This window comes from Carcharhinus amblyrhynchos, chromosome 13 (genome assembly GCF_965287045.1).
Source record: "Carcharhinus amblyrhynchos chromosome 13, sCarAmb.v2.hapA, whole genome shotgun sequence".
NCBI classification, from domain to species: Eukaryota; Metazoa; Chordata; class Chondrichthyes; order Carcharhiniformes; family Carcharhinidae; genus Carcharhinus; species Carcharhinus amblyrhynchos.
Window position 1 is genome coordinate 15,477,967 of NC_137336.1, and position 16,944 is coordinate 15,494,910.

The 16,944-nt window shown below is 42.2% G+C and overlaps 1 protein-coding gene across 1 annotated transcript in view; it reads right to left on the reverse strand.

The window, feature by feature from the left end:
* LOC145351736 (protocadherin Fat 1-like) overlaps positions 1 to 16,944 on the reverse strand; it is a 144,954-nt gene that overhangs the window by 14,589 nt on the left and 113,421 nt on the right. The window contains exons 15-20 of the mRNA XM_080201329.1: positions 15,757 to 15,971; positions 14,357 to 14,494; positions 13,007 to 13,150; positions 10,903 to 11,100; positions 9,344 to 10,148; positions 1,184 to 1,338 (exon numbers count right to left, since the gene is read on the reverse strand). Coding sequence (XP_080057455.1) covers positions 1,184 to 1,338; positions 9,344 to 10,148; positions 10,903 to 11,100; positions 13,007 to 13,150; positions 14,357 to 14,494; positions 15,757 to 15,971 — 1,655 coding nt within the window. The remainder of the gene's footprint in view (positions 1 to 1,183; positions 1,339 to 9,343; positions 10,149 to 10,902; positions 11,101 to 13,006; positions 13,151 to 14,356; positions 14,495 to 15,756; positions 15,972 to 16,944) is intronic.

A 16,944-nucleotide genomic window follows, 5' to 3' on the forward strand; every position in this document is an offset into this window, starting at 1 on the left:
TTCTATCAACTAATTCACAACTTCAGCAATTCCATCCACTATTATGATTTCCATTCTCACCATTTTTAGTCTACTTTTTATCATTACTAATTCGCTTCAGTTTACTCGTGCCTCTTTTTTTCCAATGCTCTCCTGGTTAGCCTCCCCATCTTCTGCCTTCTATAAACTTGAACCCATCCAAAACTTTTCTGAATACATCCTCTCCACCTACCTTCCCTTCTTTAAGACACAGCTTGAAATTCAGCTCTACAAACAAGGTTTTGGTCATGTATCCTAGTATCTTCTGCTGTGACTCAATGTCAAAATTCATTTGATAACCATTCTTCATGGATGAGTCCAGTCAATGAATGTCAATAGCCAATACACACTTGATAAACTCACCTGATTGTTCAGCTAGTTTAAGAGTTCTCTACTATAGCTAGGACGACCCAAATGTTTTACTTGTGTCCCCCAGAGGGTGGTGAATCTTTGGAATTCTCTACCCAGAGACTGGATGCTCAGTCACTGAGTATGTTTAAGACAGCTCAATAGATTTCTACATTTTAAAAATGTCAAGCGATAAGAGGGTAAGGCAGGAAAATGGTATTGAAAAGGACTTGAAAGGCTACACTTAGCTATTATGTTCTTAAATTCTTTCTCTCTACTGAATATATGAAGTACCAGCTGTTATCTGTTTTGTCAGCAAGTTATTTCTTACTGCCCTCCGATCTATCTTGCGTGTATCATAAACTGTCCTCCTCTCTTTGGTCGTGCATTTTCTATTACCAGCTTAAACCTTGGTCTCACTGATTTCCACAATTTCAATGACCTTTCCTGCTCAGTTGCTTCAGTTTCCATCCAGTCTCATCAGTTTACTCCTTCCTCATCACACACCTAAAGTTCTTGACAGTGCTCACTTTACTGACAATAATTATACTCTAACAGCAGGGATTCAGTAATATAACTATTATATTAATTTATCTGGAAAATGTAACAAAGCCCAATAACTTCACTTTCCACGTTGCACCTGAATTGTTGGAGTGAGATGAGTGGGCATTTCACAGGGTTCTACATGCATCAGAAACTCAACTGACCAAATTCCTTATTTTGTCATAAGAGAACATCTACAATTCAACTTTTCTGTTTGGCCTAATAGTGAAATGATTATTGAATATAAAGGAGATTGTAAATATTGTGCTTTTACCTCAAGCAGACTGGAATCAGTTCCATTGGTGTACATCACTACTGCTTCTGACTGGAGGGTCTGAATTCGGAAAGTGATGACTGAGTTCAGTGGACCTCCTTTGCCCAGGTAACGATACTTCAGGTAGCTGTCACCGGTGAATCTCAGAGAAGAACCTGAAATTAGCAAGTGATGCATTTAACTGACACTGTTTTTGCAAGGTAAGATCATATCATATCTAATGGCCATAATTATAAAGTTTATTTATTACTTACAAGTAGGCTTACATTCACAGCATAATGGAGTTACTGTGAAAATCCCCTAGTTCCGGTACACTGAGGGAGAATTTAGCTTGGCCAATGCATCTAACCAGTACGTCTTTGGACTGTGGGAGGAAACCGGAGCACCCGGAGGAAACCCACGCAGACATGGGGAGAACATGCAAGCTCCACACAGACAGTGACCCGAGGCCGGAACTGAACCTGGGTTCCTGGCACTGTGAGGCAGCAGTGCTTACCACTGTGTCATCGTGCCACCTAAACAGCAACAAATTTAATATTTACTCCAATAAATGCCCAGTGTTGTTTAATTTGGAAAGTGCTCTGTGGGCAGGGCGAATGCTCAACATACAAAAACCCTTCAAGGTCAAGTTGTAAATGTGGTGGAGAAAGAAAGAGATCTTGGCGTTCGTGCAACAGGTAAATGTGGTTGTGAATTCAAGGCCACAGTGATCCCCGGACTAGTTTTAATGGGGTAGAACCTTCTCAGAAACAAGGCTTAATGGCTGCAACTCTTGTCCTGCCAATGGGGCACCCTCACCGTGGGTTTCCCAGCGGCATGGGCTACAGGCAATTCAATTCCTATTGACAGTGGTGAGCCAGAAGATCCCACTGTCAGTAAAAAGCCCGCTGCCCCCCGCCATGAGAAACACGCCGCGGGGAGGCCAGAGAATCTGCTCCCTGCAATTGTGTGGAACACACTGAATGGATCACACTGTCTTTACAGTTCCTCATTATTTATATGTTCATACACTTGTACCTGATAGCAGGAGGGGATCAGATCCAGAACTTGAAAAGCAATGTAGCAGATTTCCAAATGATGCCCACACTAACCTAGGATTTTAAATGCCCCTCACAAAATGTAGCAGTTTGCAAATGTTGTTTTATACTGTGCCAAAAAAAACAAAATCAGTCAAATCACATGTATCTATACCGCACCTTTAACAGTCCCAAAGCACAGGGATATAATGAAACAAAATATAACATCATACCACAAATATAAATATGAGATCAGATGACCAAACGTTTGGTCAGAGAGGGTGGATTTAAAAAGTGCCCTGCAGGAGGACAGCTAGTTATAGAGCTGTCGGGTGAAATTCCAGAGCTTAGAACATCGGCAACTGAAGGCAGCAATGAAAATTAGGGGTGCTCAGAAGGCCCGACTTGACGAGAACACATATTTCAGGGAGTCGCAGGGCTGGAGGAGATTTCAGAGATAGGGAGGGGCATAGTCATAGGGATAGTTGAAAACAAAGAGGAAACTTATAAAATCAAGGTGTTGCTTAACCAGAATCAGGTATAGGTCGGTGAGAACCAGGATGATAAATGAACGGTAATGATAAAAGGATCTCCACGGAATGGATTTGATGAATGCTTTGCTTATCTGGATAGCTGCTGAAGATAAGCATTTGTAATTTGGCTGCACCACTCTGAATGTTCCATTTATCTTTGGTTAGTTTACAAATTGCGTGGATAAAGTTGGATTCCTTAATATGATAAGGAGTCTGCTGGAACATTAACATGATGGTCCAACAGTGTTCCATGAGTGTCTTAGCAGAATTTATTAGCTATCGCAGATTAAAGACTCCAGTTTCTCTAATGAACGTGTCAGTTCATTGAAGCTAACAAAATTATTTAGATCTTTAGCAGAACTCTAATCAGTATTATCTATTAACCTTGGGTTGCACTTCAGGCATTCTCAGGCTGAATATGGAATCAGATCTCTGATCTGAACTGTTTGCCATATAAGAAGGGAGACATAAAAACATATAAATTACAAGCAGGAGTAAGCCACTCAGTTCCTCAAGCCTGCTCCATCATTCAATAAGATCATGACTGCCTAACCCTGAGAACCTTTCATCCCCTTGTTAATCAAGAATATATCTAATTCTATCTTAAAAATATCCAAAGACTGCTTCCAACGCCTTTTGAGGAAAAGGATTCGAGACAACACTGAGAGAAAGTTTTCCTAATCTCTGTCTTAAATGTTGACTCATTTTTAAACAGTGACCCCTGGCTAACTGGCCTGTAGCTTCCTGCTTTCGGTTTCCCTCCCTTTTTGTATAAAGCAGTTACATTTGCTATCTCCCAATCCTCCCACCAGCCTACAAATTGAAACCAGTCGGGAAACGGTCCTTGCGAAGCCAACAATTAGCCACTGAAGGATCTCGATTAGGGCACCATCGGGTTTCCTGTGTAGGGCTTTTGGCCACCCCAGAATAAAACTGCTGCATGGTCAGGATGGGTGAGACCACCTTGGCAGCACAGTGGCCCAGTAGTTAGCACTGTTGCCTCACAGCGCCAAGGAGCCAGGTTCGATTCCCGGCTCGGGTCACTAACTGTGTGGAGTCTGCACATTTTCCCCGCGACTGCGTGGGTTTTCCTCTGGGTGCTCCGGTTTTCTCCTACAGTCCGAAAGACGTGCTGGTTAGCTGCATTGGCCATGCTCAATTCTCCCTCAGGGTACCCAAACAAGTGCCAGAGTGTGGCGACTGGAAGATCTTCACAGTAACTTACAGTGTTAATGTAAGCCTACACTCTGATGCTAATAAATAAACTTGAAATTTTAAATCTAATGGATCCTAAGAAATTTTGGAAAATTAAAACTAACGTATCAACTAACTCATTAGCCACTTCTTTTAAGGCCTTATGATGAAGTCCACCTGGACCCAGGGACTTGTCAGTCCGTAGACCCAATAATTAGCTCAATACCAATTCTCTGGTGATTGTAATTTTCCTGAGTTCTTCGCTCCCTTCCATTTCCTGATTTACAGCTATTTCTGAGATGTTACTTGTCTCCTCTAAGGGGGATGTGGAGTTTTTCCATGCAATGAGTTTTTCCGATTTGAAAAGCAGCGCCTGAAAGCATGGTGGAAGCAGATGTAATAGTAACTTTCAAAATGGGACTGCAAATATGGTTGAAAAGGAAACAGAATTGCAAGGCTATGGGATAAGGACAGAACAGTAGGACTCATTGAAGTGTTCTTTCAAAGGAACAGCACAGGCATGATCAGCTGAATGACCACCTTCTGTGTGGAATGTTGGCTTCTTCATTGGAGCAATGAAACTCTGAACAGGAAGGCAGTTAAATTACTTTGACTGAAGCTTGAGTAGACTTTCTGTTGTGTGTCGGCTATGGGCAGGATAGGGGCTTGAATTTCATGCTCTCCCATCGATGGATTTTTTTTTTAGCTAGGGGAGCATGAAGTTAAAGGAAATGAATTTGCTCCAGGTTCTCACCCATCTTGCCCACCCAGCAATTTTAAGCTGGGGTGGCCAGTGCCTTGGAGAGGAAGCCCAATGTTGCCCCATTTGAAGTCCTTAAGTGGCTAATTATTGGCCTCTTAAGGGCCGTTTCCCTCCTGGATTCAATTTTTAGACTGGTGGGAGAAGTGAACTCACATGGCAGGTGCTTGGGATTCGATCTTGGGCAGGAAGTAAGTGCAGTGGGGAGGGTGGGGGGGAGGGGCACAGTGCACTTCCATCTCAAGCCACCTTTTGAAGTTGGGCACTCCAGTTCCCTATTAAGATCTAGTGGCCTCCAGACCTCTCTCCAGACCCTGATCATTCCCATCGTGCCTCCCCTGGCCTTCCTTACCCTCCTTGTCCTGGCACCCCTTGAACTTACCTTGGCCTCTGGTGGTTTGGACTTAGCCTCAGGCATCCTCATGCAATTCTTCTTCAGTCCACTAAAGCTCTTGTGGGGATTGAAGAGCTGTGGGCCAATTTGATTGACGTCCTACCGAGTAAGGGACCTGCAGCAATGTCACACTCATTTCAGCATGAAATGTGCTCTCCGCCGGCTTTTCAGAAAGCAGGAAGTGAAGCCCCACCATGCAAAAGATTCATGCTATAGTTCCCTAACAATGAGTAGGCACACTTTTAGTTAAAGTGTGCAGCTTTCTCATTTGTTTTTAACTGTTTTGAGAAAGCTAGCACGAGGGGGCATGGCTTTAAATTAAGGGGGGGTAGTTATAGGACGGATGTCAGGGGTTGGTTCTTTACCCAGAGGGTGGTGAGGGACTGGAATGCCCTGCCTGCTGCAGTTGTAAATGCGCCTAGTTTGGGGGCGTTTAAGAGATCTGTGGATAGGTTTATGGACGAAAAGGGATTGGTTTAGATTAGTGGGTCAGTGTTTTTTTTAAAAAAACTGGTTGGCGCAACATCGTGGGCCGAAGGGCCTGTTCTGCGCTGTAATGTTCTATGTTCTATGTTCTAACTGCCTATCTTGTACAGCACTGTAAGTCTCACAATACCATTCCTTCATCAGGTGAGGTGCTCCAAAAGCTTGTGCTACCAAATAAACCTGTCGGGCTTCAACCTGGTGTTGTGAGACTACTTACTGTCCCTACCCCAGTAAAACGCTGGCAACTCAACATCATATCTCGTACTGGTAGCACAAGACTGCTCCAGGGTGCACATGAGATAAACAGAACCCATAAAACAGTAATTATATATTGAGTAAAGCTCAGTCGACTAATACAAGTCCAGTACGATTAAAAACTGATAGTCCCTGCAGAACTTTAAATCTCTTCTTGACTGTGAGATGGAGCCAACACGACTGCTCTCCAAACTAAGCACAAAACAAACAGGGCATCCAGGTTGATTATTTGCTTGATAGCACCAATTAGATTTATTACATTGCATTGGTGGGTGTATAACTCCACTACAGTGACCCTGTCTTGGGAGAAATGTAGCAGACTACTGCACGATGAACACATAATTCACACAACATCAAATTGTATTTCCATGGAGTTCATAATGTCCCAGACAAGATGGTAGATAGTGACAAATGAATGAACTGATAAAGTTGGCATAAAGGAGAAGGTGAGGGAGTGGATTAGTGCAGATAAAATCATTGCAGAAAGGGTGGGAAGGGGATGTTTGAAGAAGGGAAAGGAGATGCTCGGATGGTCAGAAGGATTTCCAGTTGACAGGAATGTAGGAATTAGGAGCAGAAGCAGGCAATTCAGCCCAAGGATGATGTGGCTGAAGAGGAAAAAACAGTGGGTGGAATAGAGGGAGCAAATAAGAGAATGTTGAAGGACTGGAGGATATTTTCAGCAACATGATTTGGAAAGGATCAAGGTGATTGGGAGACAAGGCCCTAGAAGGTCTTAAAGTTGAAGACAAGAATCTTAGTTGATTCTTTGAGTGGAGGGAAATAAGTGGGATGCAGCTGTTGTTTTTGGAGAAGTGCATATCACTTGTTTAGATATGCTATATAACACAGAAGGTGATTGATTAAACTGCAGTACACAGCACGTAAGGACATCTTCAGTACATCAAGATAGTCAGTAATATGCTGGCGAGATTAAACATTAATCGCTGATCAAAACTATTTTCAAAGAACAATCTGTTCACTTCAGCATATTGAGCGATATTAAAATTCATTTCAATGCCAATAAAAATCGTGTTTTAAAATGTTTATTTTTATTTATTTTTGGGGTTCTCATAATACTCAGTGGATAAATACATTTCCTGGTTTTATGCAAATGATGCAAAAATCACAGGCTCAGTTTTAGGGGGATGCTGAGTTCACTGCAAGTGGAAGTTCTGACAGGTCCTGGAATATCAAAGGCAAAAAAAAGATAAAGGGCTTCCTACTCCTAGTCACCCACTAAAGGACCCACTAGCTCCAAGGTACATGTATATATGTGGATATCAGTACAGAATCAGGCTTAACCATGATGCCTCCCATGGAGAATATCCTCCTATTTTTCACCATCTGGGCCCATGTATGAAGGGTCATAGTTCAGCGGCCATCAGAGGGCAAACATTACTTTAGCACAAGCCACCACACAAGGATCTTGCATTTAGCTCTTGTCCAAACCTCATGACTCTGGAATCCAGGCGACATTATTTGAATGAATCTGGCAATTCCCTGTCAACAGAGTGACATGTGACGAGGATTCATCGTCTCCTAGAGGTGTCCTCCCCAGATTGCCCCAAGACACTGTGTTGGGATCTTTACTCGTTTTGAGATTAATAAATGACCTTCCCCACAAGGTAAAAATGGTGTGACTATTACAGATGACTGTGTGGTTTATGCCTTAGTGAAAACTCAGGATCATGTCTTTTTTTTTAACTGCAAGATGATCTTTGGAAAGTGATAGTCTAATGGTATTATTGCTAGATTATTAATCCATAAACTCAGCTAATGTTCTACAGGCCCAGGTTCGAATCCCTGGCAGCAAATGGAATTTGAATTTTATTACAAATGATCTTTCTGGAATTAAGAATCGACCGATGACCATGAAACGTTATCGATTGTCAGAAAAATCCACCTGGTTCACTAATGCCCTTTAGGGAAGGAAATCTGTGTCCTTGCCAAGTCTGGCTGACATGTGACAGCAGAGCCACAACAATGTGTTTGGCTCTCAACTGCCCTCCAGGGGTAACTAAGAATGGGTGATAAATGCTGGCCAGCCAGTGACACCCACGTCCCACAGATGAATGAAAAAAATTATGCAATACCTTGACACAAGTGAGAATGTCCCCCCACAGGAGGTAAATTAGCAAAATAAAAGCACATGGGATAGAAGGCAACACACTGGCATGGATTGAGGATTGGCCAATAGGCAAAAAACAGAAAATAGGAGTAAATGGTTCATTCTCACATTGGCAGGCCATGTTTAGTTGGTACCGTAAGGATCTGTACTCGGGCCCCAGCTGTTCACAATATATATCAATGATTTGGATGTGGGCACCAAAAGTAATATTTCCAACTTCACAGATGATACAAAGCTGGGCGGGAACGTATGTTGTGAGATAGATGTAAAAAGACTACATGAATGTTTGGACAGACTCAGTGAGTGGGTAAGAACATGGCAGGTAGAATATAATGTGGAAAAATGTGAGGTATCCATTTTGGTAGAAGGAACAGGTGAGCAGAGTATTTCCTAAATAGTAAGAAATTAGAAAGTGTAGGTGTACAGAGGGATCTGGGTGTCCTTGTCCTTAATCACTGAAGGCTAACATGCAAGTGCAGCAAGCTGTTAGGAAGGCTAATGGAATGTTAGCCTTTATTGCAAGAGGATTTGAGAACAGGAGTAGTGAGGTCTTGCGGCAAGTTTATTGGAGCTTGGTTAGATTGCACCTGGATTACTGCGTGCAGTTATGGGCCCCTTACCTTAGAAGGAATATTATTGCCATGGAGGGAATGCAACAAAGATTCACCAGGCTTGTTCTGGGCATGGCGGGGCTGCCTAGTTATTGGACAAACTGGGCAGCATTCTCTGGAGTTTCAAAGAATCACATTTAAAGGAATAGACAGGGTAATTGCAAGTAAGATATTTCCCCTTGTTTGAAGAGTCTAGAACCAGGATTCACAATTTCAAAATAAGGGGAATGGCACTAAGGACTAAGATGAGGAGAAAATTCTTAACACAGAGAGTGTTGAATCTTTGAAATTCTCTACTCCAGAGGGCTGTGGAAGCTCAATCATTGAGTAAAACAGAAATTGATAGATTTTGATTAACAATAATAGATTATGGGGATAGTGAGTGTAAAAGATAGTGAAGTATCCAATCAGCCATGATCTTATTGAATAGCAGAGCAGGCCCGACTGGCTGAATGGCCTACTCTTGTTCCTACATTCTTAAGTGCTGTGTAAATTTACGTCCCACGGTGGTGCCTAACAGTCAATTAAGTACTTACTGGATTGTAGGCATAGTGAACTCAAATTTGTGCAAGTGATAAATGACCAGGTAATCTATTCTGGCGGTGTCGATTGAAGAATAAATGATAGCCAGGGCACTTGGGAGGGCTCATTCTATACTGCACTGAAATGTAAGCTTAGACTGCCTCAGAGACAAAAGTGCTATTACTGAGCCATGGAGGCCACTCTCAGGAACAGATTGAGAGAACACTTTGATTTAATGACCGGACAATGAAATCTTACCATTACATGAGCAGGCTTGATAGTGAAGGTACCGAGGAACAATGAAGCTGAGAAGACCAGTAGTGTATGTTAATACATTTCCCATGTCCAGTTGAAACTTGCCCTCACAGTGTTGCTGGTGACAGTTGTGATTGGAACAGCGGTGACTGACCCTCTCTATCTGAATTCCATCCCACTTTTCCAAGTCCACAGGAAAGGAGGTGAGTTTCTGCTGCAAGTCGTCTGGTTTGTAAAAGGAGTCTTCTGATTCCTTTACGACCAGAAGGATGTCTAAGTTTGGAGAGCCCTGCGCTGGCTGCATGCTGATGAGCTCAATGCCCTTCTTGTTAACCTGCAGGAGGTTTGCCAGGGATGTCTGAAAGTTCCGCCAGTGGTCACTGATGAACTTCTCCGGTGTGACCTGCACCAGTTCCACCAGAATGCCATGGTCGAGTACGTCCGGCGTCACACGTGTGACGTGTACCTGTGCACCCACCGTCGTGACGAATTTTCGATCGGTGACACTGACATTGAAGGAGTAGTGACCTGCCGCTAAAGCACGCTGTGCCAACACTTTGCCATCCACACTGCCAATGGAAAACATGCCATCTGCCATTAACCCCGGGACCATGCTGTATGTGAGGGTATCATGAAGGTCAAGATCTGCTGCATGAATTTTTCCAACAAATCCTCCAGGAAACTTGCTGCTGGAAGTAACAATGAAGACCTGAAGTGGAAGCACAGATGGTGGGTACTGACTTTCCTTAATCACTCGAACGTTTATGAATGATGAAGATGACAAAGATGGCTGACCGCTGTCTGTGACCTGAAGAAAACAGATGTTTAGAAGTGAATGGCATTGTCTTACTTCTTGCTCCTTATTCTCTGCTGTAGTTAGTTCAGACAGGGTTTAGTGAGAAAGCAGTCTGGATTAATAGTTCTGGATGTGTGCCAACCTGAGACAGTGCCTGATTCTTAGAGGCTTTCATTTGCTAAACCAATAGACATATCTAATATCATTTTCTAGTCTTTAATCCTCTCCCATTCACAGTGCCTGAGCCTGCGAAAGTGTACCTGTAGCTAAATGGATTATTCGAAGTACCAACCAAAATCTTATTATACGTGTTATTAAAACATTCGTAGAAGTTCTTTTCTGTGGTGAATGGAATAATGGATGCTCTAATGAGTTTGTTCTGGATACAAAGAATAGGGCAGTTATATAGCAGGGAGGTACATCAATGGTACCTTTGTTTGCTGAAGTTGTAACAGTGCCAGTTTTGGATTTGCCTGAGCAGGTAGGAGGTATGCTGTTGAGTACAGCACAGATAATATTCAATTGTATCTCGGAGGATCTGATTGTGCAGGTTAAGTAATACAGGCAGAATGTGAGATGTGTTGATGCTGACCTATGTTTATGCAACGCCAGCGGCGTCTGGCAATGGGGGTACCACATACAGGGTCCACCATTCTTAATGCTGATATGGCTAATTGGTACTCAAACTCAAGTTTTTTTTTGAATTTAACTGTCAGAGCCCTTGTAAAAGATTAAGAAGAGTGTGAAGACATTTCAGAAAATTTACCTGAACCTGCAGAATGTATTGATCCCTCACTTTCTGTTGGAGGCGAGCTTGCGTTTTCAGCAGTCCATGTTGGTCAATTTGAAAGTTGTTCCCCTCATTTCCAGCTGCAATCGAGAAAAGGAACGGTGGTCCATTGGATTTGGAGTCCCGGTCTATGACCAACAGTTGCAATACGCTCGAGCCGATTGGCTCATTCTCCTGAGAAGAAAGGAACAGTTTTTAGTCTCTAAAGATCTGTGAGTTAATGACCACATTGACGTTATCAGGGGAGGTAATGGCCTGGGTGTTATGGCTATCTCAATCCAGAAACTCAGCAAATGTTCTGGAGACCCAGGTTCGAATTCTGCCATAGCAAAAGTTAGAGTTAAACTTATTTATTAGTCACAAGTAGGCTTACATTCACACTGTAATAAAGTTACTGGGAAAATCCCCTAAGGGTGGGGAAAGGTGGTGGCATTTGAGTTCAATAAAATAGATCTGGAATTATAAATCTATTCATAGCCATGAACCTAGAAGCAGGAATAGGCCCATTGAGCCTGCTCCACCATTCATTTTGATCACAGCTGATCATCAAGTTCAATATCCTGATTCGCCATATCCCTTGATTCCTTTTTGTCCCAAGAGCTATACCTAATTTCTTCTTGAAAACAGACAATGTTTTGGCCTCAATTACATATTGTGTAGTGATGAATTCCACACATTCATCATTCTCTGGGTGAAGAAATTTCTCTTCATCTCAGTTCTAAAAGGTTTACCACTTATCCTCAAACTATGAAGCCTAGTTCTGGACCCCCCCATCATTGGGAACATCCTTTCTGAATCTACCTATCTAGCTCTGTTCGAATTTTATACATGTCTATGAGTTCTCCTCTCACCTTCTAAACGCCAGTGAATATAATTCTAACCGATTTAATCTCTCCTCATATAACAGGCTTGCCATCCCAAGAATCAGCCTGCTAAACCTTTGCTGTACTCCCTCTATAGTAGGGACATCCTTCTTCAGATAAGGACACCAAAACTGTACACAATACTCTAAATGTGGCCTCACCAACACCCTATATAATTGCAGCAAAACATCCCTATTCCTATATTCAAATCCTCTTGCTTGGAAGGCCAATATACCATTTGCCTTTTTTACTGCCTGCTATACCTGCGTCATACTTTCAGCGACCAATGCATGAAGACTCCAAGGTCTTGTTGAGTATCCACTTTTCTCAATTTACACTCATTCAAGTAATAATCTGTTTTCCTATTATTGTTATCAAAGTAACAGTAGTTATTAGTCATTAAGTATGTTCAGCATTTTAGGGCCTAAACTCTGGAATTTCTTCCCTAACCTTCTCAGACTCTCCAGTTCTCTTCCTTTAAGGTGCTTCTTAAAACCAACCTTTTTGTTTAAGATTTATAGTTACTTATCCTAATATCTCTTTATCTGACTCAAAAAGAACAAAGAACAGTACAATACAGGAACAGGCCCTTCAGCTCCCTAAGCCCATGCCATTCATGTTGTCCTAACTAAACTAAAAAAATCTTCTGCCTTGTACAATCCATAACACTCCATTCCCTTCCTATTTTTATTTATTCGTGACACATGGGTGTTGCTGGCTGGCCAGCATTTATTGCCCATCCCTAGCTGCTTGAGGGCAGTTGAAAATCAACCACATCACTGTGGCTCTGGAGTCACATGTAGGCCAGACCAGGTAAAGGCAGCAGGTTTCCTTCCCTAAAGGACATTAGTAACCAGATGGGTTTTTCCGACAATCGACAATGATTTCATGGTCGTCAATAGATTCTTAATTCCAGATATTTTTGATTGGATCCAAATTCCACCATCTATCATGGTGGGATTCGAACTCAAGTCCCCAAAACATTAGCTGAGTTTCTGGATTAATAGTCTAGCAGTAATACCACCAGGTCATCGCCTCCTCTATTCATGTACCCATCCAGATGCTTCTTAAACTCGCTATCAGGGTTTGGTTTGATATGATCCTGTGAATGCTTTGCCATGTTGAAGGTATAATTAAAATGCAAGCTGTGTTGGTGTTATTAGTATCATGTTTTCAGTAAAACATTACAATAAGGTGACTGATCTACTCGCACCAACCTGAATAACCACACTGTAGTTGAATTGAAAGAACATCGGTGGATTGTCATTCACATCTAAAACCTGGATGTTTAGAGCAGTGTGACTATAGAGGGGAGGCTCGCCATTGTCCGTGGCCCGGATCATCAAGGAATAACTGGATATCTGGAGAAGACACACAGCATCAGTCATGGATCCTATTATAATTATAAAAATGTAAACTTAAAATACTTGCATTGCATTATTACCATGTGATAGCAGATTTTTTAAAAAACCTTTCAGCTTCACTGGATGAATGCATTCTGTGATGTGGTAATGTATCATAGAAATATAGAATGATCCCTTGTTTTTCTTAGCCCAGCTTCTGTTAGCTGACAAAACAGTGCAGGTGGAACCATTGATAGAATTGGCTTCAGCAATCCTGGATTATGGAAGGGAAATAAAATCATTTAGCGTTCCCAGTCCTGATCCCTTTCTGCGGACTATGGCTGGCAAGTGGTCAGAGGCGAACTAGGCTAGTCTTTGGTATTCCCTGTCTGGCAGTCAAATAGTCTAGCAGCACTCACTTCATGGTTGATAAAACACGTGGCGGAGCTTTGGAACCCTGCCAGAAACAAAACACCACCATAAGAACCCTTTGAACTAAATGACAATAAGCTCTCCTGATGAGCAGCCTATATTTCTTTCCTGGAAGTAGGAAACATCGATCACCTTGTGAAGCAACAGCCTTAAGGCCTCATTTACTAACCATGACAGTAACCAACACAAATACCTTCACTGGGTGTCTTCAACTAGGTCTTAAGCAAATTATCCTGGTCTCTGAAGCTATGCTCCAGATCAGCCTATTCCATAGCTTATGTTGGACCATTGACCCACATATTCTCAGGCAGCTTAATCGGATCCTGATTTCCGCTAATGATATTTTGTGGCAGCTTTCAAGCTGCAGTCTACTCAAACCTGGTGGAATTCTGACATGATGCTGAGCTGTGATTTTGCTTATGTTTTGAAATAAAGTTATCCCATTGTCTGCTGTTGTGGAAATACGATTTCCGAGATCAGAAATCCAGAAACCTCCTCCCACTGTTATTGACTCAGTTTGCCAAGAAGAGGAACCTATACCATTTCTTTCTGGTTATAATTTGAAGTCAGGTTTTAGAGGTAGAGGAAGTTTTCTCATCCACTGTACGAACCAGGCTCATCAAAAATAGAAATAAATTTACCTGCTGTGCCACCCAGTGCCCGCCAGGACAATATATTTTTTCAGTATGCCACTCAATCACCCCTACCATGGCAGTTTTATCTGTCCACCTGCAAGGGCAATGCTTTATCAACTGTACCGCCCAGATCTTCTGTTACAAATTCTCTATTTACCTCCTCCCTGTCAAGGTGCTGTGATAACAAAACCTCCCCGTTCTTTGGGTTTATTCTGAAGTGCTGGTCAGGATCACCATTCGTTATTGAATAATGGATCAGGTTGTTTAGGGGTCCATCAGTATCAGTGGCTGTCACCTATTGGGAACACAAGAAAGAGAGAGAGAACAAGATGAGGGTGAGGTAATGTCTCATTTTATTGAAATAATAAATGATAACTGAAGAGCATTCAGGTCTTTAGTCCTAACAGCAGTTGGGATCTGGTTGGGATTCTAACTTTAAGTCAGACCAACCCAACAATAAATTACAATTTCATTATTTGGATTAAAGAGACAATAATTATTTTCTTTTCACAGCAGAGGTAACTTTATATCACCATCGGTGTGAAAGATTGACACCTGACTTTTGTGCAGTTAATATGCACGCAACATAGTTTTGTGGCTTCCTGGTCAGAACTTACATATCCACCCTACTTTTCTTTCCTTACCATTATAATTATAAAAATGTCAACTTTTTAAGCTGACATTAGTTAAATGTCAAATTATTTAAGTGTTAGATGAAATAACATTGCAGGGGAAGCGACGGCTGAGTGATATTATTGCTGGACTATTAATCCAGAAACGCATTTAATGTTCTGGGGACCTGGATTCGAATCCCACCCACAGCAGATGATGGAATTTGAATTTACTGAAAAAGAAATTCTGGAAATAGAATCTACTGACTATTGGAAAACTCCATCTGGTTCACTGATGTCCTTTAGGGAAGGAAATCTGCCATTCTTACCTGGTCTGACCTACATGTGACTCCAGAGCCACAGCAATGTGGTGGACTCTCAACTGTCGTAGAATTCCAACAGTACAGAAGGAGGCCATTTGGCCCATCGAGTCTGCACCAACCACAATCCCACCCAGGCCCTGTTCCCGCAACCCCACACATTTTAACCTGCTAATTCCCCTGGCGCCAAGGGATAATTTAGCACCGCCAATCAACCGAACTCACACATTTTTGGACTGTGGGAGGAAACCAGAGCACCTGAAGGAAACCCATGCAGCCACAGGGAGAATGTGCAAACTCTACACAACCAGTCACCTAAGCCCGGAATTGAACCTGGGACCCTGGCACTGTGAGACAGCAGGGCTAACCACTGTGCCACTGTGCCATCCTCGGGCAACTCAGGATGGGCAACAAATGCTGGCAGCCAGCGACGCTCAGGTTCCATGAACGAATAAAAGCAAAGGTGGGGCCAAGGAAAAAAATGGCAGGTTGGGTGGAGGCAGTGTCCAAGGAGAATTACGTAGTTGTAACTTATGATGATCTTTGCAACAGCAGTTTTGATTTTACTTACCAGACTTATTTCTGTTTGTGTGATAATGTTACAACAACGGCTATTTTTAACTTACTTTAAAAACCAGTTCCCCATGTGAAGCATCTTCACTGATTTCAGCATTGTACACGCTGTGGCTGAACCTGGGTGGGTTATCATTAATATCCGTGACATTGATGATCACCGTCGTACTGTCACTGAATAACGGTGTTCCTTTTCTGTTACCATCAACTGACAGGTAAAACTCCTGACACGATTCATAGTCGAGGCTCCCATTTACGTACATGGCTCCTGAGCACAGAATTTGATATCAGTTTTACAAATGGATTGGCGGATACATTTTTATTTTAAAAATTCAATCTTGCGCATCCCTGATAAACAAAGCAAGAATTAGAACATGTAGTGAACTTTTACACATCTCTCAGGACTTCCTAAAGCATTATAATGAATTGTATCTGAAGTAAAGGTCAAACACTAAGCTACATAAGTGAACACAACATGCATTTTACACAATGCAATCTCTCACAAGCAACAATGAAATGAATCTACTAGTCTACCTTTGGAACACTTGTGAAAGAAGAATGATACCAGGACAACTCAATGTTTTTCTCCAATAAGTTCTGCAGGATCTTCTTCAGGTGTAGTTGAGTGGGCAGCGCAGACTAATATCCATATCCTACCAAGGTTTATAGGGACACCAGTAGCTCAGCCAAGCGCGAGCTGGTGAGATGGTCGTCCTCATGATGGAAACATTTAAAATGGGGGAATTTAGTAATGGATTTTGAAGAAATGGGACTGACTATTTTCCTTGTCAGATTGTTTCATTATGAGATGGTGCTTGAGAAGAAAGATTGTTAATGCTATCTTGGAAACAAATGGTCTTTGTAGTTTGTGGGAATGTCTACTTCATGTTTTGTCATTAGCGGCAGGCACCCAGGTCCTTGCTTCTGTCAATTCCCACCCAGTCCATTCCACATTTTATAGAAATCTCACAACACCAGGTTAAAGTCCAACAGGTTTATTTGAAATCACAAGCTTTCACAGCACTGCTCCTTCGTCAGGTGAAGGAGAAGCACTCCGAAAGCTCATGATTCCAAATACAGCTGGTGGGCTTTAACCTGGAGTTGTGAGACTTCTTACTGTGCCCACCCCAGTCCAACGCTGGCATCTCCGCATCATATTATACATGACCAGTCTATTTTTCTCCCTCCTTCTGTAATGATTCCCATCGTAAATCTTGATGAAGAACTTAAAGCTTTTCTTT